The sequence below is a fragment of the Ambystoma mexicanum genome, chromosome 9 (genome assembly GCF_040938575.1).
Source record: "Ambystoma mexicanum isolate Mex_15411 chromosome 9, UKY_AmexF1_1, whole genome shotgun sequence".
NCBI lineage: Eukaryota > Metazoa > Chordata > Amphibia > Caudata > Ambystomatidae > Ambystoma > Ambystoma mexicanum.
Window position 1 is genome coordinate 247919610 of NC_090931.1, and position 21838 is coordinate 247941447.

At 44.2% G+C, this 21838-nt stretch overlaps 1 protein-coding gene across 1 annotated transcript in view; it reads right to left on the reverse strand.

The window, feature by feature from the left end:
- LOC138487921 (zinc finger protein 528-like) overlaps positions 1 to 21838 on the reverse strand; it is a 154621-nt gene that overhangs the window by 39265 nt on the left and 93518 nt on the right. The window contains exons 4-5 of the mRNA XM_069614547.1: positions 18040 to 18150; positions 17418 to 17525 (exon numbers count right to left, since the gene is read on the reverse strand). Coding sequence (XP_069470648.1) covers positions 17418 to 17525; positions 18040 to 18150 — 219 coding nt within the window. The remainder of the gene's footprint in view (positions 1 to 17417; positions 17526 to 18039; positions 18151 to 21838) is intronic.

Below are 21838 nucleotides of genomic sequence, written 5' to 3' on the forward strand. Positions count from 1 at the left end.
CTTGCAAGGCCCTCTGCCTTGTTCGGAGCATAACGAGAACTAGCTGGTCTTGGGTGAACTCAACCATGTTAGCCTTCTGATCATGCCAATGCTTGACCAGAGATTGTCCAGCTTTCAAGTTGTCGCTTCTGCCATTATGTGGGACATTCTCCGTCGGAGTCCTATCACGTAGTCAGTCACTCTGACTGGCTTGGGGGAAGGAGCACTCTCCAACCCCTCCTTGATTAGGGCCAATGGACCTCTGACCGGATGGCCATAAAAAAGCTCAAAAGGAGAATAACCTACTTCCTCCCGAGGGACTTCACTATAAGCAAAGAGAAGGCATGGCAGTAGAAGGTCCCACTTTCGTTTAAGGGGTTCCTCTAAAGCACCTATCATGCTCTTCATGGTTCTGTTAAACCTTTCTACAAACCCATTTGTCTGAGGGTGGTATGCTGTTGAGAACGTGTAAGTAACTCCACAAGTTTTCCACATGACTTTCATGTAGTGGGACATAAAATTTGACCCCCTGTCAGAGATTACTTCTTTAGGAAACCCAACCCTGGTAAAAATACCAAGGAGGGCCTTAGCCACAGCCAGAGCTGTAACAGTCCTCATAGGAATTGCCTCAGGGTACCTAGTAGCATGGTCTACTACAACAAGGATAAACATGTTGCCTGAGGAGGTTGGGGGATCAAGGGGACCAACAATGTCAATCCCTACCCTCTCAAATGGGACTCCCACAACTGGGAGAGGCACTAAAGGTGCCACATTCTTGGAACCAACCTTACCAGAAGTCTGGCAGGTATGGCAGCTCTTACAGTACTTCCTACTTCAGCCCCCATCTTTGGCCAATAAAAGTAGAGAGAGAGCCTTTCCTTGGTCTTCTTGAAACTCAAGTGACCAGCCAAAGGTATCTCATGGGCTAGTTGTAAGAACTGTTTTCTTGAGGTACTACAAGGCGCTTGTAGTCTCCAGGTTCAGACTCAGTTGCTTCACAGTAGAAGAGGCCATCTTCTCAGTGTAACCTGTACTTCCCAGGCTCTTGCCCATCAGCCTGAGAAGTTGCCTGTTGGCGGAGACCTTCCAGAGTTGGACATTCTCTTTGGCCCTTACGGAAAGCTGATCTGCTGGGTCCACCTTCTGCCAGTAAAGACTGCAGCTCAGGATGGTCAGCTGGATCTAAATCCCCAATAAGGTCTTGGCCTCTTACTAGCTCTTCTTCAGAGTCTAGTTCAACCACATAGGGTTCAACCACCCTCTCAGCCTCAGCTGGAGGGGGAGTTACTGGTGTAACTTTGGACATACTAGGGGAAGTCCTGGTTGGAAGCACTGGAGTGCTTGCTGCTGGCTTTTTCCTTGGAGTGTTGGGTTTCCCCTGGGCTCCTGATCTGGTTGAGACTGCAGTAGTTTGCTCCAGTGGAGGAGGAGTGATATCTTTCTTCATTATCTCCTGAGAAGAACCTCTCAAGGTTTTCTCTCTTGCAGGTTTAGTGAGCTCCTGTAGCCTTTTACTAGGAGGTCTGGCTGGGGGTATGTGACAACTCCAAGAGCTTTCAGGTCATTACCCAACAGAACCCTTCCTGGCACCTCGCATTGTACACTGACAGGTATCTTTACAGTCATATCATTGCACTGGATGAGAACTGGTAACTGAGGACACATCTGCACAGGCCCTCCAGCTAAATTGGTGAGGCATTTGGGTGCCTCAGCAACATCCTCTGCCTTGAAAAATGATTCATCCACCACAGTTATGCTGGCCCCAGTGTCCCTAATGGCAGGAGTCTCCTGACCATTCACTTGGACACTGTCCTTATAATACTCTTTAGTATTATCTGGGATAGAATTATATACATCTAAATGCTGTTGTTCTCACAACCCCAGAGAGACTAAAGAAACACTGGCTGAGACTCCCATGGGTTCATCAGCCAGCAGTAGAAAGTTTCCACTTGCCATTGGGACTTCCTCTTCTTGAGCGAAGGCTAAGGAGGCAAGTTGGATCCCTGAAGGTTTACCCTTACATCTGGGATCTCCTTTCACATGGTCAGTGGCCTTACAAACATAACAAGAGCCAAAGGCTCTCTGGAATGGAGGCTTGTTCTGACCTCCTTCTGGTCTGGGACCAGAAGGTACACTAGACTGATTCGGTTTCCCTTGTGGCTTACCCTTATGGTTTTGTTTGGGGTCCTCTTTGGAATTTGCAGTATTGGAATTCTCTTTGGAGTCCTTTTTAGGCTGTCTCCCCTCATCCTTTTTCTGAGTTACCCCAGAATCCTTGTGAGTGGCCCGGTTGGCAACCCACAAGTCAGCAGCCTTAGCTAGTTTTCTGGAATCTAATTCCTTTGAGTCAGCCAAGTGCTGTCTGAGCTCAGGAGAGCAGGCATCATAAATTGACTCCAACATAAACAAATTTCTCATACCTTCATAAGTGTTCACTTTGTAACCCTTAAGTTTTTCAACCCTTCACTCACCGAGGTAGCCCAAGGGGTACCATCATGCTTTTTGAGGGTTTTAAACCTCTTAAGATACTGGGAAGGGGTCTTCCCAAATCTAGCTATCAAAGCTAGTTTCACACATTCGAAATCCTTCTTATCCTCCTCCCCCATTTCCATTACCACATCAGTTGCAACAGGGGGAAGCCTAGAGAACAACCAGGTGAGTAAGTCATTTCCTGTGATGTCCTGGAGCCCATGGTTATATTCAAACAGAGACAACCAATCCAACACATCCAACTTAGGCTCATACATACCAATAAATTCCTTAGGCATCCGGGGTCTTTTAGGACTGGAACTTCTAGAGGAGTCAGAGAGAGAAGCATTGTCTACAGATAATTTCTTCATTTCTAGCTCATGCTTGAGCTCCATTTCCCTTAGCCTGAGTTCTTGATTCAGTTCCTGGTATCTTTGTTCAGCTTGAGTATTCAGTCTCTTGAATTCTAATTCAAGTTTCATTTCTCTAGCTCAAGATATTGAGGACTAAGTGTGGGACCTGGTAAAGGTCCAGTAGGTACAGCTGGCAGAGCAGACAGAGGCCTAGGGGAACAGTCACAGCAGCCTCACCCTCCTCTTCTGACTCTTCCTCAAGATTTTCAACATTTTGATCAACATCAATCTCTATACTGTTATCTACTGTTTCTGGCATGGTAGGTTCCTCTGAACCATCATCCAGACTTTGGTTAGCTAATAACCTTTCTATCAATTCCATTTTGTTGCCTTTAGTCAGGAGATTTTTATGCTTACAGAGAACTCTTAAACAATCAGCGGTTTTTGTAGCAAGGGACTCTTGACTATAATTTTCTATAGTTGGCATGTTAGAAAGATTACTTTTTCAGTGCTAAGCTTTGTGGTTAGTTGCACTAAGGTCTCTTAAAGCACTCTAAAGTGTATACTCAATACAAATCCCACCGCTGTACACCAGTGTTACGCAGAAACCTGTGCAGTTCCCCTGGGGACCACTGCAAAAGATTTAAGACTACAGGTGTTGGCAGTAAACCCACTTGGTAGCAGTCTGTACCACCCAGATGTACCTGGTAGCTGTGGCTGAGCAGTCAGACTTCCCTCAAGAAGAGTTCGGCAGTATGCAAAGTATACACAATAGGTACTCAGATACAATAGCACAAGCAAACACTGACCAGAGCTTTGGTATCAAGATATATAATTATTTATTTAAAAACACACTTATTGAAACACTCCAGCACTATTATTGTAAATCACTCTAAACACAATTACTATTATTATATATACACTCCTTATTCCTTATCAGACAAGTCTTAGTTAACACCACTTGTTTCCAGACAGAGGTGAGCGCTTAACTATAGATGGCACTCCAATAAGTTAACGAAAAAGGGAGGGGAAAAGACAGAATGTAGGAAAATACACCACACTAATACTTAGGAACTCTTAAGCAAGGCAGGAAAGTCAAAGTTACTTGTGAGCCAAAGTCCATAGGCCGGGCCCACTCTTGGAGAGATCAGGGCACAAATGCACCCAAGATCACACAATGACAACAGGCTTAAAAAGTCTTGCAGGGAGTTCGGAAAGGTGTTAGTTAGGCTCAGAAAATGTTAGCCAGGTTGTCCCAGGCTAACCCAGGGACGAAAGCTGGAGGCTAAATCTACCCTGTACAGTCGGTTGCAAGGGAAGCCAGGCGGAACACAGTACCTTATGTGGGAAGGATCCTCCAGCGGGGGCAGTTGTTCCTGGCAGCGGGTGCAAGTCGCGGCGTCGTCCAGAGGAAGAGAAAATCTCAACGTGGAGGAAAGATGAAGGTCGTTTTACTGTCAGGGAAGAAACCAGCCGCGGAGTTTTCCGGTTAAAGGTACTACCCTTTGATTCGCGGTAGTGGTAAAACGTGGTATCGCGGTTGCCGGGGTGCTTGGCACAGGCGAGGCAGCCACGAGATGTTCCAGGAAGCAAAAAAGGAAGCAGACTGGTTATCCCGCCCAGTCGAAGGAAGAAGACTCTCCAGGCTGGAGATCTCCTCTGTCGTTGGGAAAAGTGGTGAGACGGTTCAGCAGGGCTCCACCGGTGGTGTCGTCGTAGCAGGTCGGCTCAGCTTCTCCCTCGTCGGATTCCTAGGTCCTGTGGCGACTTCTGAAGTTCCAGTCCCCAAAGCCCTGCTTTTATGCAGAAAACCCCCATTCACTCAGCCTAGCTGTCACTCAAACATGCTAAGTGGTGAGCCGGCCGGCTCACCACTTGGGCCAATCAGGACGGAGTGCGACTTGAGTTGCCTAGGCAGCTCAGTCCAGGGTGCCTAAATCCCCCTCCACCCCGCCTAAGTACACCAGACAGAGTGGCACCACTTTGGAGGGCTTCTGTGGAGAAGCCCGCCAAAAAGTGGAACAAAGGACTCAACTTGGGTTGGAGTCACAGAAGCGAACACAAACGTCATTTTAGAACCGAGTTCTGGCAAAAAATACCAACCGGAGAATTAATATTAAATAAATAAACCGGCGGTATGTTCGAGGCTATAGGAATTAAATAATTAAAGTTGGTAGCGTCGAACAATGGGAAATCCCATAGGGATATATTCGCGGTCAAATATAAAAAGTAGTATCCACTGCCACCAGCCAAAACTCGATCAGGGGGGACGGAGACGTGCCCCCTCGACTAACAGACCCCGGGGCAATCGAATTGCCCCGGCCAGTACGTCCACAATATGATGGTTTGTACTGGTTCTGTTCAGAATTTGAGACTAGTAAAGTCAATGGTGACTTTACATGCCCTGGGAGACAGTAGTCAGTCCCAGGGTATGGAGTCTATACTGGGGGGTCACTAGGACACCCCTGTGTTACTGCACTGAGGGTGCTGTGTAACACACATCACAAAAACACATGGAGCTCTATGGAGTAAAAGACCCATAGCCCATTAAACACATATAGAATCAAAGAGATACACTCAAATCATGTCCAAGAGTGAGGGTAAAAGAGTCTCACTCTTGGCAGGAGAAAAAAAATAAACCCCAAAAATCCAGCAAAGCTGCTGGGGGACTCACTAGGTTAGGAAATTCAGCCTAAACAGAGAATTCTCCCTAACACTGTCTTTTCTTTGTCAAGTGCCAATGAGTTGACTGACATCCAGTCCTTGATCATGTTGTAGGTGTCATTAATAAGAATGGAATCCATCTCAAAGTCACTGGAGAGCTCAAAGACCAGCTGGCTATCGTCGGCATTGTTGGTATATTTGATTCCAACGCTGTCGAGCTGGTCAAAGAGAGGGCGCATGTAAACATACACCAACAGGGGCAACAGACAGGCGCCATTTGGGACACCGCAAGATAGTAGCTCTGGATGGGCCTGGAACCCACTAATTGCCACTATTGCTGATCTGGGGCCTAGGAAGTAAGCAAATCATTTGATGGTTGGCGCAGAGCAGTTAACAATCTTATGCAGCCTTTCTAGCAATACAGCATGGTCCACCAAGTCAAATGCACCAGAAGAGTCGAGCAACATAAGGAGTGCCACCTTACCGTTTTTGACCATTTCCACCAAATTTGCTCGCAGGTCAGGCATTGCTGTTTCCGATCCAGGTATTGCATGTTCTGACGTGTTCCAAGCAGATTGCTCTTTTTCACATGCTAAGTAAACAACTCAATCTAGAATTTTCAACAAGTAAGGAACATTGGCAATCGGTCTGTAACTACCCACAGCCTCCGGATCTAGTGTAGTTTTTTTTTCCAAGACCGGGGTAATCCAGACCTCTTTAAGACTAACAGGAACACACAAGTTAGTTATAGACAATTTGACAATTCTAGTGATTAATGGAGAGAGACATGTGATAAGAGTGCTTGATGATTATCATAGGGCATATAGCACCAACACATGTACTGGGTTTAGGCCCATTCTCATTATCAGGCAGGCACTTTTGATTAACAGAGCTCAGACTGAATTCTGGAACGGAGACACAGAGTGATTATTGGCGCCCTATTCTTGGAGATACTCTCAGTACTATGGACTATGGCTAGCGATGGTGGACTAGTGAATCTTTATTTTGGATTTCTTGACACCAAGAATTACTAAGAGGGACTTTATTGGTGGTGCTTATTTTTTTCGTCCAATTCATGCAAAATGGAGAACAATTCTTTTTTGTCTGATTTAGCATTGCTGATTCTGTTAGCATAATGTTCCTTTTGTTGCAGCCATAGTAGCCTTTTTATAATCAGCCTCTGCAGATCTATAAGAGGCAAGAGATGTGGGACATGGATCCTTCCTCCATTCCTCCATTGTTTTTCAGGTGCTCTTTTTTGTTTTCTATGCTTAATGTCGATAGAAAACCATGAACTCCTTGCAGTTTCGGTTTTTAATTTCTTAATGATGATGGGTGCCAATTTGTTAACAGCTAAAGCTGTCATATTGGTATATTCCTGCACCAATGCTTCACTATCAAAAAGTGCCACTGCAGGAGGCATCAGTGGGAGTTGAAGGTCAGAACAATCTGAACTTGACTCTCTATTCAGGTTTCTTGTTCCGATTTCTATACATGGTTGCACAGTGACATTTTTATAAGAAAACAGAGAAATTAGATCAAAGAGAATTTTAAAAATGATCAGTTCATGGACATTGAATGATATTAAAGAGAGAGGTTTGGAGGTTATGACTAAGGACTCAATCAAATGTATGCCCATCCATATGAGTATTCTGAGTTGCTGAAGTCCAATGGCTTGCAAATACGTGATGAGAGAGATGGCAACAGAGTCTGTGCCATCCTTGTCCCCAAGATTAAAAGGCATGCTAGTTGGTGACTGATAAATCATGATTCAAATGATAAAACTATCATCAATAAAAATTTTAATAACCAAGAGTTTGCAGCTATCGAGATTAGTAGTACTCACAAAATGATATTTAAAATGTTTTTGAAAAAATAACAGCAACTCCACCACCTCTGCTCTTTTCATGCTCAGATCTTATAATCTTATAACCTGCTGGTGTTGCTAATAGTCCAGCATGATTGGTTGCTGCGTTTAACCAGTTTTTGGTAAAACATATTATAGCAAGATCATGTATGGTCAGTACGTCGGCCACCTCAGTGGCGTGTTTGACAGTGGAGCAGGTGTTCAGAAGCGCCAACTTAAACTTCTGATTAGCAGATATGATGGGAAGAATTTCACCAGCTGCTGAAATAGCGTTCATCTGAGTAATCATTAAGTCAGAGGCGAGAATTTGGCTAACCATATCACAACTTCCCTGAGGAACTACATTTTCCATGTCACTGCATATGGCATGACCTAGTGAAGAATAGGAAAATGGTTGTTTGTCAATCGGCACTATATTTTCGGGTATGCTCGCTCTATTATTGAGCACGTTTACATTAGCTGTATTTTCATTTAAAGCAGGAAGAGAACAGGGTATACTTCCTGTATGCGGCGCCAGCGTGTCTGCAAATCGCAAAGTGACACTATTTATTTATTTTCTTTATTTTATATTTATGTATCGCTTATACACAGGTGAAGTGCGTAAAAGTGCCCGATGATGCCCAGGTGAGGCAGCGCGTTGATTGTATTTAGCTCTAGCTAACGCTATAGCATGTAAAGGATGCATGGAATGAAGGGTAACAAATACGCAGGAAATTAATAAAATAGCAGAGTACCTGCACACTCCACAGCCAAAGAGCCCGTACTGCACGGACCGCCACAGACCGGGCTTGATGTCACGTGTCAGCGCTCATCCGATATAAACGCACACGACTACAGTACAGCTGGGAAATGTAGTTCTGGAGTGCAAACAGCAGTTTTTAGAAGGTGGTACTTTCAAAGGAGGGTCAAGCACGCAATTAAAAATTATTTAAAAGCAATAACACCCCGAATTTCCCTCACAAATATTGAAATGCACACGTTTTCAAATAAAGGTAGTTATGAGCACAATATACAAATGATTAACCAAGGTCTAAAAAGCATATTAGAGCAATTTTTGTAAAATGCCGCACGATTTCAATAAAAATCAACTAAAAGTCACCCAGAACTAATTTTCAAAAGCAGTTCCTACAATGTGCAAGGATGTGACTCAATGCCAGGGGAGTTCCTAAAACCTGTCGATAGAACAAAGGAAGCAGGTCAGAGAACATATTCCACATTCCCCTTTGCTAGGTTTGCAACCACTAGTCAAACAGTTATTTCTGTGGTGCCCATCTGTGGATCCCCTGAAGCCATGAAGCAATCTTCATTGGCCCCTGTAAGAAGCAGCTGAATAGGCTGGAAGGGTTTCTTGCCAGAGTAAGCACACTAGTAATATTGCTGGCCCTGGTTCCGCGACCTACCTTTATTTAGAATGAGCTTTTTCCAAACCCCCACCGAAGGCTAACCCTTGCTTTCATAAGCTCTCGTTAGCCTGCAAGTCTACAAAGATACAGGTTTGCAAAAGTGCACCATAAAACTCATAGGTAACTTTCCCCACCAAGGGATTGCTACAGGAAGCTGTGCCAGTGTAACCATTGTACTGCAATGATAGCCATTTGCGCCCTGAAAATTAGCAAAATCACTGCCCGATGATTTTAAATTCCTGTGACAAAGTAACATGCTTTGTTGCTCTCCATAGATATTTTTCAAGGCTCAAGCAGTGCTCTTTCATTGGTCTACTTGAGCTCTGACTAAGAGCTTGCAAAGGCAGCCTTGAATGAATGGGTACTGGTTAGATATAAGTGAGGATCTGCCAGACACCTCAATCCCCATCCCTTTATCTCCCCCAATTGGGAGTCTGTCAAATGTTTGGCAGGTGCATGGGTTGCGATTGGTGGGCTGGGGACACGCTTTAGCCCTGTGTTTGCGTATATCTATAGAGTCCTTTCTTCAGTCGACTCCCTGGAACTGATTATATGTATCTGACAGAAGATGAATAGGATGATGAGGAGTATCCTGCTGGAAGCACTGCAGCGGCACTCCTTAAGGCAAAGAGCTTCTACTTCTGGGCCAGATGTTACACTCTTTGGTAATCCCCCTGCTTTGCCTGTCGGGCACAAACTGATCCACCATCAATGCAGCTGTTACCCTCTGTGTGTGTTGCACCTTCCCAGAAATGGGAGCACTGTTCTGTTAATCAAAATCAAGCAGCATGATTAATGCTCTCCAAAAGTCCTTGCTTAATTGAAGAACTCTGCTGATGCCCCTAAACTGAGAGAACCTCCACTGACCCGGCATGCAGCACCAAGTCCTGACTGGAACACCCACCGACAGCCCCAAGGCCTCCTCTTTGAAAGATAGTGAGCTAAAGACTCTGGGTAAGTCTCTCGTAACAGGTTATTTGCATATTTTAAGTAACTTTGGGTCTCACCCCAAGTTACTAGGGGAATCCAGACGTGTGCCCTTTGCCTACTATTCTTAGAGAGGCACAGCTCCACCCTACTGATGAGGTCCAACCAGACTGAAACACGTGTCTGGGGTTGCTGTTGGTACTCTTGTTCACATCACAATTGCCTAGCATTTGGGTGCTGGACTGCCCCAGGGCAGGACAAAGACTGATATGTTTTGGATATTTCTCCTCTGTGAAAGATGGTGAGCTAAAGACTCTGGGTAAGGCTCTCGTAACCAGGACTAATGTCTGGCAGAGGGACTCCCAGGACCCCCCCTTGTTATTTTCTTCCAAGTTCAAGGCAGAGCACTGTACCAAGGAAGACTAGCGGCCCATCCTAAGCAAGCTCACAATGAATCCAGGTTGCTAGGGAATCCTCATTGGTCAGGCTGCTGACAAAGTGAACAACCTGTGGATTTGGAGAGTAACACTGTCAATAACTATAAATGTCTGCAGCATCAGAGAAGAAGGTTTCCATTTGGCAGCTGCATCTGCTCTGCAATGCATTTAGTTACAAGGCACAGACACACCAGGATCCTTTAAAAGGTCACATCACTCAATACATACTCCTTTCCGCACTGGACAATTGACCCCTCTGGCCCTCAAATTATGCTAATCTTAGGTCAGGGATTTGGGAATATCTCCAAAAGCAGCATACATATCTTCCAGAGGTGCACTTCTCAGCTGACTAGTCCGCTTCTGTAATCCTCCAATTTCCCTTTCTATACCAAAAGGCTTGTCCATGAGAGGCAGCAAGCTTCTCTGCAAGAGCCAATCATGATGAGTTTGAGTTTTGAGATTTATACCAATCATGATGAGTTTGAGTTTTGAGATTTATACAGTGCGACTAAGCCATCCCAAGAAGGACATTATAGGACTGAGAATGATTGGGGCGAGCCACATGTATGTATTGTTGTATTGTATTGTTTATTCATTTATAAAGCGCAACCGTGCCCTTAGGCATCTTGATGCATTACATGTTCCATAGCATTACAGGTTTCAAAGGTTACAGATGACATGGACATAAGATACATTTAGCTACATATATAAACATTAGATACAATAATTACAGTTTCTAGTGAGATGTTGGGTTAGTTGGACACAGGCAATCACAGGTCACAGGAGTGCAACCACCGCTTAGCATTAGTCTTAAAGGAATGGAAGGGAGATGTAGCTCTTAAGGAATCAGGGATAGAGTTCCAAAGTTGTTCCGCGAAGACTCAAAAGCTAGAGCCTCCTTTTTTTTTTTGTTTGAAATTAGGGATTCTAAGGCTATTGGATTGTGCCTTTCTGATGGGTCTTTCTGAAGTGTGTTTAGTAAATCTATTAAAAAGGTATATTGGGGGCTTGTTAGTGAGACATTTGTGAGTAAGGTTAAGTGATTTAAGCTTAACTGTATTGTTTATGGAGAGCCAGTTGTGGAGCGTCTCACATGGGAGATTTGTTGAAGTTTTGGGATACCTACAGCAGATTTTAGGGCGTTATTTTGGAGTGTCTGGAGTTTATTAGTGTTGTGTTTGCTGGTGCCCAAATATAGGGCATTGCAATAATCCAATTTGGATAAGATTAATGCCCGAGCAATTGTAATGCAGCTGTCTGTGGACAAGAATGGTTTACATGCATGGATCAATTTGCAGGTGTAGCTAGTGGCCGAAGCTGTAGCGTTTACTTATTTTTTGAGGTTGAGCGCAGAGTCCACATAGAAACCTAATGTCTTTACTTCCTTGGAGACTTTGATCTTAATTCCATCAATGATGAAGGAGTTATAATGGGGAGAGAGTTTGTTCAGTCTGTTAGTTGACCCAACGATTAAGAGCTCTGTCTTTTCGTCATGGAGGCATAATCCATGAGTGGCCACCTATGTTTGTATGATTAAGTACATTTTATTGATCAAGGCTACATCTTTGTTATAGTCTCCATGGATAGGGATGAGAATCTGGGTGTCGTCAGCATAGTTGGTGTATGAGACACCCAGATTGTTAAGTATATCGAAGAGGGGCTTGGTAAATATATTATACAAGGTTGGAGAGACACAAGAGCCTTGTGGTACTCCACATGTAATGGGTACTTGGTCTGCCACGGAGGAAGGTCAGAAAACTCTCATGGATCTGTTATTCAGAAAATAACGTATCTATGTAGTAGCCTCCTTGAAGAAGTGTGCGGCTGATTTTAGGTGGTTGCACAGGACTTTGTGGTCAACCAGGTCGAATGCGGGAGATAAGTCCAGAAGGAGAAGAATGGAACCAACCGGTCAATAAGGGTGGTTTCTGTCCAGTGTCTGGGTCTAAAACCTGATTGGCAGGTGCCTAATAGGTTGTTAATCTCCAAGTAGGATTGAATCTGGAGATAAGAAGCCTTATCAAGGATTTTAAGGAGGAATGGTACAGTTGTGATTGGCCTGGAATTGGTGGGATTGCGTAGTACCCAAGTATCTTTAAGAATAGTGGGGATAGAGCATGATTTGAAGGAGGAGTTGATGAATGTGGTGATGAAAGGAGCTAGGTCTTTGGCAGCTTCTTCGATAATGGGTGCTGGGCAAGTGTCCCCAAGACACCTCGAGGGTTTAAGATAGATGATTATATTTGCGCCATTAATAGTTGAGATGGATATGAATTTGAATTGGTGACAAGATTTGATTTGTTTGTAGGCGATTTCTTGCAATATGGTTTCTTGTGTTTTTAGGGCAATCTTGTGTAATGTAGTTTTCTTGGCTACAATTTTCTCTTGTAACATGGATATTTTGTTACAGAGGGCATCTTGGATATCGGTACACCAAGTTTTATTTCTGATACATGGGTAGTTTGGAGTGACAGGGGATTCTAATTCCGTTAGGATGGAGAAGATTTCTCTAGTACTCGAGCTAGCTTTTTTAATTTTTTCATTGAATGTATCTTTTTTAGTTTGAATGATTTCCTTTTTATACCTGTGAGCCAAAGAGGTAAGATAGTTCTTGTTCTGATCAGATGGGTTATTTTTCCATCTAGCTTCAGCATGTCTTTTCTCGTTGCACAGAACTTTCAAGCTGGAAGTAAACCAAGAGTTCAGGTGAGCTATAGGTTTCTCTTTAGTGAGTTTCAGTGGTGCAATGGAATCAATAGCAGCATTGATGGTATTATTATACAGATCAACCATGTCTGTTGGGTCAGAGGGTATGTTCACTGAGTTAGTGATAGAATGGATCAGAGGTAGGAGGTTGGATACTGTTATGTTTTTTTTTATTTCTTGTAACGGCAGGTGGGGCCATAGGCCTAGCCGAGTTGGTTTGTGGACTGTCTTGAATGGTGAATGAGATCAGGTGGTGATCTGTCCACACACATGGTTCGGTAGTCGTTATGCAGGATATGCAGTTGATTTCTGCGATCCAAACCAAAGTGTGACCCTTTATCTGTGTGGGTTCATTATTCCTGAAGGTGAGGCCTGCTTCTGTGATGGTATTAGCTAGGATGGTGGCATAGGCATCACTGGGGTCATTCAAACCTAAGTTAAAGTCTCCAAGTATAATGGTTTGGGACCCTAGTTTGGTGTTAGTATTAAGGAGGGTCGTTATATCTTCTTCAAAAGTCCCTAGAGGGCCAGGGAGTCTGTAGTCAGTAGACAAGATGCACAGAGATAGTGCGAGAGGCAGATAAAGGTAATTTGACTGAGTAGTTCGGCGGAGAAAAGGCATGAATTCAGTTACTCTCATGTCTAAGTTGGATTTACAGATGAACGCTAAGCCTCCCCATTTAGACATTTCTCTATCTCGTCTGATAATGGTAAAATTCTCTGGGAAAGCTAAGGAGAGCGCGGGACCTGCTGCTTGGTGTAGCCATGTCTCTGTGACAGCTAGGAAATTGAGCTGTTAGTTGTAATGATGTCAGCAATTTCTGTGGCATGGGCTACAAGAGATATGGCGTTGATGAGAGCTCCACTAATTTTGTGGGATTCCTTGATCCCATTCTTAGTTGGGCCTTTGTGGATAGGGTCTGAATGGCCAGGCTCCTGATTCAGTTTATATATATGGTTGATAGTGCGCGACCTGGGTGGTGGGTGGGTGTTCCCTCTTGAGTTTGAAGAGGATTGATAAGTCTAGAGCCTAGTCTATGGTTTCTCCAGTTAGTGGCGCAAGGCTGGTTAGGTTTAGGCTTAGTTGCGAAACGTTGAATCCATTGGCAGGTGCTATTGGCTTTGAGGTGGGTTGGGTGTCTGCACTAGTTGAAAGTATTTGCTTCGGACTAAGAAATATAGGTGGCAAGAAGTAGGTAGGCCTGATTAGGTTAGATGGTGGTAATGGTTTACGCATTGAAGGGTACCTGAGGGTCATATTGGCCATGGTGGTGCTGGTTTCCTGAACGGAGGATGGTAAGGCAGAAGTGAGAGGTTGGAGTGTTAGAAGAACCAAAGGTACATAAGATGCAACTAAGCCCTAAGAAGGTAATAGGCTTTGTTAGGACATGATACATGACTAGGTTACACAGGTAACGTACGCCAGTGAAATGACGTACAAATTTAGGAAAGGGTGCCAGAGTTAGACTGATAAGTACTAGTAGAAAATGCTTTGCATACCGTATTAATGTCGCCGTCCTTAATGCGAGACAATGTTGTGAGCCAGGCAGTGCGTCGGCACGGTTGGACTAGTAAGACATTGCCATAGGTATAGTACTAGTTATTTAAACAGGCCGATGGTAGCGCGTAGCAGTACAGGGTGATAAAGTGCAGTCTAACCCACGTGTACCCAGCGCTGAGGAGGGCACGTCTGGGACAGTAGAGCAGTCTGCCACAAACTCAGATGGTGGCAGCTACTAGATGCAGACTATGTTTCTATATGCTACCATGGGTGAGGGATAACTTTTTTGAAGGAGATTTATAGATTTTGGGCGATATGAGTATCCTACAGTTAGGCTATACAGACCTAGTAAGATATGGCAACAGTATGTCATAGGCTGTTAAAGATATGATATGATATGGCATTTATAATACGCCTATACACAAGTGTTTCAAGGTGCGACGAGGCAAGGGGGGGACAGAAGGAAGACAGACAACGATCCTACTAGGCCAGGTGTCATTCAGATTGCGCAAGTGCAAGGGACAGGGGGAAGGGTGAGAGTGCAAGGTGAAGGGGGAGGGGACAGTGCAGTACATGGGATAAAGAATAAATAACAATAGGTAAAAGTACGGACGATGGTGGTAAGTGCAAGGGTAAGTGCTGACAAACAGGTGTCAAGTGCTGGAAGTGGGATTGTAGGGAGACAGAAAAGAAAAAAAACAATCCCTAGTGCAGGGGTTGCCAGGAAGGCAGTGCAGGTGTGAGACTGGCGGGGGAGGGGACCTGGGGCCGAGATCAGAGGGTGGCCAGGTCACCAGTGCAGATTTGGTTTCAGCCAGGAAGTCAGCAGGTTAGAGGAGGAGAAAAGCTAGAGGCAAAGAGAAAGGTTTTGAGATGCTCCCGGAACCGGAGGATGATTCTCCTCAAGTTTCAGCGAGGCAGGGAGGCTATTGCAGAGGGAGGCCCCAGACGAAGAAAGAGACCTAAAGATGATAAATGGTGCAGTACAACAACAAAGTGAAAATGTCGACGAGCAATAGGAAGGAGACAGAAGGAATACAGTTGTTGCTATAGCTAAATGAGCGCAGTTAGTATGGTGCAAAAATCAACAGTTCAGGCATAGGATGAAGCACAATAATGCACCGCGCCAGATGTACGATGTACATTTGCAGTGTCTAGAGTAGGGGCCAGTGGCTTGCAGGGAGGCAAGTACGATCTTTGGGGGAAGCAGCGAAAAGCTTGTTGCTTTTAGCGGGAGGGAGTTTCATCAAGGTAAAGATACAGACTGTAAGGGAGACTTGGGGTGGACTTGGGCAAAAAGAGAGGAGTTACTGGGTCATCCAAAAAGTTTGCAGTGTCATTTCCTACAGTTCTTGTGTACAAAGGCAGCATCCAGGACAGTAGGAAAGGAAGAGTTTACAAATTGCAAGTAAAAAGTCCTTCTAAAAATAAGAGGATTTGTTTCTTCACACAAGTAGTCTAGCAGTGGATCCCAGATTTTAGGCACTGGGACTGAAAAAAGATCTTACACCAAAAGGTGAATTTTCGAAATTTAGGAATGATTAGTAAATGAGACCAAGTGGTGAATGATGTTCTGGCAGGGATATATTGCCAACGTTTGTGAAAGGGAAGCAACTTCAGCTATTGTATCCAACCTACCTTGACGCTCTTTCTCTTTCTCTATATACACCTGCAGCCCCTTGACTGGCTACAGGTGTGAACACCCAATTGGCCCTGCCAGGCAATAATTAGTGGGACCTGCCTGACCCTTACAGTTCCCTACATGCATCTTCTTCGTCCCAGTACCAAAGTGGTGAAATGGCTGCATAGTGCTCACTACTCGTAGTCGCCTCTTCCTCGTCCTTGTCTCAGTACTATCAAATGTTACATATGGGAGAATGAAGGGAGTGGTTTCACAGTAGTCTAAAGAGGTTGTGGGAGGGGTAAGGTTACCTTGAGTACAAAGCCTTTTGTGTTAAAAACATTAAATTAAAAGGGATTCCATGCAAACCAACCACCTTCACTGCAAAGATATCCGTGAAAGGTCATCTTCGGCAAATGGCATCCTGTCCGGAACAGTACATGCTCTAAAGATGAATGAAGCAAGTGATCAATAGTTCTGGAAAAGGGAGGGGAGGTCACATTGGCTATTTTAGGTGTTAAAAGATCACAAGGGGAGCCCGAGAATTTGGCTGAGATTAGTAGACTTACCGGGCAAAAGTAAGCTTTGAGAAACTTGTCAATGCATCTAAGTTACGCTTCTGGATCAGGGATATGGTTTTAAAAAGAAGATCACATTTTCTCGATTTTAGGTACAAAAAGAGCCATAGGATGCCAGTCAAATGTTGAGAACGAATAATAAAAGGTGTCAGGGCCCTGGGAGATTATAATTCTCTGATACCAGACAACATTTCTTTGGAGATATGAATGGCTTCCTCAATTCCCAGGCTAAAAATAAATCCTGGCCTTGAAGCCGTTAGAATGGCTACCATATGAGCTCTTGCAAGTGAAGAACAGTTATTTAAAAGGCCAGCTTAATTTATGGTCAGGTGGAAATACAGGACTGGATTTTAAGAGACCCTATTTTATCCCATATTAGGGACCTCTGGGAGAGGAGATAGTTTGGAAGGAGGGCTGGGGAGGGGGTGTGGATGGTAGCCCCCAGAGCACATATAGAATGCTTTATACATACATTCAACCAAGAATTCACAATCATCCTGCTCTTGCACTGTATCTACAAAACCAAATTCATTAGGGTACGTTGGTTGCACTATGCATTTGCGCTTGGAAGGAACAGCAATAAAGCAATGAGGACAAAGTACCACCACAAAAGGTTGGCTCTTGTTCCGAGAGGAGAGGCATTCTCCACGAGTTAAAAAAGAGGGGTTTAACAATTAAGAAATACATGTAAGGAGCACGGAGGAGACAAATCTTAAACCAAATATCCCCATTATAAGGTTTACATCTTAGCTACAATACATAAATCACAACAACTGGAACCACTCCTTAAAAGGTGGCAGCAGATAGATTTTACAATGATTTATGTAATTCTCTATACACCCTCCGCATTTAAGGGGTTTAAGGGTCCTTCAGGTTTTATTTCCCCAGCACTTTTAAGCAGAGAAGCCTCACCTGTTGGTCTAGAGATGCTCTCTGCCATCTCAGTGGCTTCCTGGCCCATGTTATAGGTCTCTTCCTCTTTTATCCGCACCATAAAAACATCAGGAATGGCCGCATTTCCTGTTTATTAAAATAAAAAGAATAGGTACAGGATCATAAAATGGCAATTCCAACTTCTAATAAACAATAGGACATATGCCTGATTCTATCAGGATCTGGCCATTTCTGAAACACCTGCTGACTGCATGCAGGTGTAGTGATGGCAGCAGCTAGCAGGGCCTAAGTCACCAAAGCAGGGCCTATGTCACCAAGCAAGTTATTAAAACGGCAACGATGAGCAAGTAAACAAAAGAAACACCAATCATTGCAGAAAGTGATGCTTTCAAATGCTACTAGGTCTAAGCATTCATTTACCTACAAAGGATACATTGTATCTGAAACAAAATAAATCAAGTATGCAAACATTAGTAAGCATTTAGATAACTGTGCCACAGATACAAAGGATTCTCAACATTAAATAATAGTATTCTATCCAGAAACGGTACAGTCAGGGGATAATATGCAACTTACTGAGAATTTATTAACAATTGGCCTATCCTGGAAAGGAGACGACTGAGCAGTGTTTGCCGCTTACCTGTGCCGCGGTCACTAGTACTTTCTCCTCTTGCACCAGGATGACCCACAAATGTCCCATTGGACTTGTCTACGTTTTGCTGTTCAACATCTTCGTAAAGGGAAGGAAACCCTGTTGATCCATATAAAAGGTGATTTATATTTCAGAAAGTTGGGTTCTGGGCGGTATAAACATTCACAAAGGCACTCAAAGCAAGCGGTAACAGTCATTGCATTTGCATTATTTGTAGCTCAATGGTTGTTCCATTTGCATTGAGTTCCAGATAGAGGAAAAAATACTTACACAAGTCCGGACCAGCACTTTCAATATAGATTGTAAAGGAATGATAAACATAATTCAAAGCTACTTTGCTGGCTTTGGGATGCCAGCTATAAAGACAGCGGCGTTGGTATTTCATTTGACCTTCTCCCCCCCCCCCCCCATACAGGGCAGTTAAGAGAATAGATATAGATGTTAGAGAACTGGGGAGAGGATAGGGTTACCGGGGACCCCTCCATTAAAAGAAACGTAAACGCTGCGGCTGGTGGTTTTGACGGCAGCACTTTAAAACCGTCGCTTTCACAAAGTGCCTGCAAATTAAATGCACCACACTAGTCTTCACCTTGTCTCCCACTATTTTCTTTGTATGCTCAATTTTGCGGAGGTTCAATTGGCAGCTCCAGCAACGATGAGTGTACCCAGACACTACAGTCACAATGGCCATGATCAATTAAAGAATGACTAGCAGCGAACAATCCAGGTTCACAAGAAGTCCTCAAACCTCAAAGATTTGCACGAATGGGTTTATATTGGGTTCTTCCCACAAGCTATTGGAAGTCTAACCGGTCCTTTACTCTCTCAATTTGTGTGGGTTCGGGGACCTGGAGGTAGACTGTTCAGGGGTACAAATCTTTGCAGGAGACTAGGCTTGAGCTTAGTTTGTACAAGTCTATTTTCTGCATTATGACCAGGTGAACCTGGCGAGTAGTACTTTTTGTGCAGGCTGAAATAGACGTTAAAGAAAACTGATCTAGAGGACACTGTGGTGTGTGTGTCTTCATAGATCCATAACAACAGTGTTCTTTTTTCATGAAATAACCAACCATGACCAGCAAAAAAACGAAACAGTTCCAGTATAACTAACATGACGGCTACATCAGACTGAATTAAAAAAAAATACAAGCTTTTGTTTCAGCAGCACTCATGCCAGCCCTGTGCTTCTGAAGTGGGGGCAGAGTGGCTTTGCCCCCTCTGTAGCTGGTTGCTTTTCGGCAGTCTTATTTTGAAGCAAGATCTGCGGTAGCAGTGGCTCGGGGTTCTTCTGCAGCAGGCAGCTCTTGTAGTCTAGGTGGCGAAGAACAGCATATGTATTTTTAATGAGAAGATCTGCACCCACTGATGATTTATTGAAGAACATAGGGAGTGCATAACAGTACTTGCTGAGTTGTGGTGCTCTTCCTCTTCTCGGGACTATGGATCTGCTTTTTATAGATTATGCACAGTATCAGAACCGGCAAGTATCTGACTGTAAACTGCATTACTGTCTCCTATAAAAAGTAACTGGTGGATTAATGTCTCATATGAAAAGTAGCTTCCACTGTTATTTCAATGTTTTTGTATCCCATGACTACCAGCATTACAGCTTGTTCCACAATGACTCTCTCCACAGTTTCCTGATGCTTACCACTGCCTTCAACATGCAAGTTCGTTTTTTATTTTATTTCATGAAGCACTGACTTGGAAAAGCCCATATGTGTAATGCAATAGAAGTTGACCTGCAGATGTGGAGCTACAAAATGCAAATGTGTGTTGTATGTGGCTTAATCATTCTAAATAAAATGTTGATACTTTAAAGTCCACCGGTGCATGCTGCAGAAAGAACATTTCACGTGTAATCCAGTGCCATACAACATTTGTGTGGGAGGCCAGGACGCACCAGCAGAGTGGAAAAGAGGGGAAGTTGGGGGCAAGCACATGGGGAGTGGATGGGGGAGGAAGTGGAGGTGGCGGGGTGCAGAAGTGTCAGGAGTTGCGGGGGAGCCCCCTGGATTCGGCATATGTACCGTGGGTGGTGTGAGACAGGCATGGTATCAAGAGATGAGACAGACAGAAGTACAAGTTTAGAAAACCTTTATTATGATTGTCAGGATGGGTGTAATGCCTAACTTGCCCTATGACTAAGGTGGGGAATGCCCTACCTAAAGAAACTAAAGAACGTCTATGTCCAAAAGTCTATCTGTGTCAAAACCTCTGTTTTCCCTCACATCTAATACCTAAATGTAGTGTAGGGTTATTCTAACTTAAGATAGTGTCCAAAGTAAAAAGTCTGGAGCAGTCTCTAGCCCCCTTCCCCAAGCTCAGGATACAGTTCCGAAGAACATTTTCTCAAGAATCTCAGGCTTCCCTTCCCCAAGCTTCAAGCACTGATTCACAATACAATGTTCAAAAGGAGCTCAGGGCTCTTCCCAAGCTGCAGGTGCTGATTTGCAAAAAGTCAAAGTTCCAAAGGAGCTTGGGGTTCCCTTCCTCAAGCTTGAGACACAGATTCACAAAACAACGTTCCAAAGATTGTGTTCCCAAGAAGCTCAGGATTCCCTTTCCCAAGCTTCAAGCACTAGTTCACAACACAAAGGAGCTCAGGGGTCCCTTCCCCAAACTGCAAATATTGATGATTCAGAAACAGCGTTAGTCATTTATTATCAACCAGTTACCAGTGTGACTTGACTTGGGATCTTTGTGCTCTTCATAATAGGGAAATCTCTTTTTTCAATACAACACTCTTATGCATCAGTCTCTTGCTTTGCCATGCACTTATAGTTCTTGTCTCACACCGAACATATAGGCTTGTTCAATTTTTCATATGCCTTCTGTTTGCTCACAAATGCTGTCGTCTTGTCAGACCTTTAGTTCTTGTTCTCAGCGTTGTTCCACACAATCTGCCATTCAGCATGCTTGTTTAACTTTCAAGAGTTTGTTTGCTATTCAGTAGACATACCTAGCAGCTTTGATTCAGTTTGGTATTCAATATTTTTTAACTAAAAACCTTGAGTCAGTTTGGTATTTCCTACTGCTCTGTAGGCTTTACGAGCGTGCGATTTCATGTTCAACACAAAGCAGGAAATTCAAAAGTGCTTTTTCCCATATTTAACATCTCTCACAAGTACTCTGACACAGCGGGCTGCCTTGCCTTTGCACGCGGTTGAGATGAGAGTGTCCCGGGGCAACACCTGCACATCCAGGAGTTGGCGGGTAGATTGATCTCTCCTTCTCATGGTGTCACCATCTCCCTTTTTGGCTTCCTTATTCTTCAGTCTGGCACCGGGAAGAGGGGAAGCTTTCCTTGCTTTCAAGCCGGTCTCATACACGTTAGCCAGCAGCGACATCCTCTTGTATAGGACTCTGCTCACGACCCACCCTTGACAGTCTCTTGGGACAAACCCTCTCTTGGGTTTCTCTGTCCCACTGTACAACTCTCTGGTCTGCTGCAGTCTTTCGCACCGCTAAACCTGGCCCATCCGCACTTGTCGGCTTGCCTCTCTCAGCCCGACTCTCAAACGGGAGTACTTGCTGTTGCTTCAGCTTCACTGCTAGTCCCCCTCTGCCTCCCGGGGTGTTCAGTCTGTTTCATTGACACTCTGGCGTTCCCATAATGCTTGGGAGAATAAGCACTTTTTGGGGGAATATTTAGTTGGAACAGCTTTCCACAGTATCGCCTCCTGCTGAATCAACTGCTCCAGGGCCACTCTCGGGGCAGAACCCCAGTAACTTAGGGTTCAGCGTCTCGGTGCACTCTGTGTTACTGAATGGTCTCCTGCAGCTC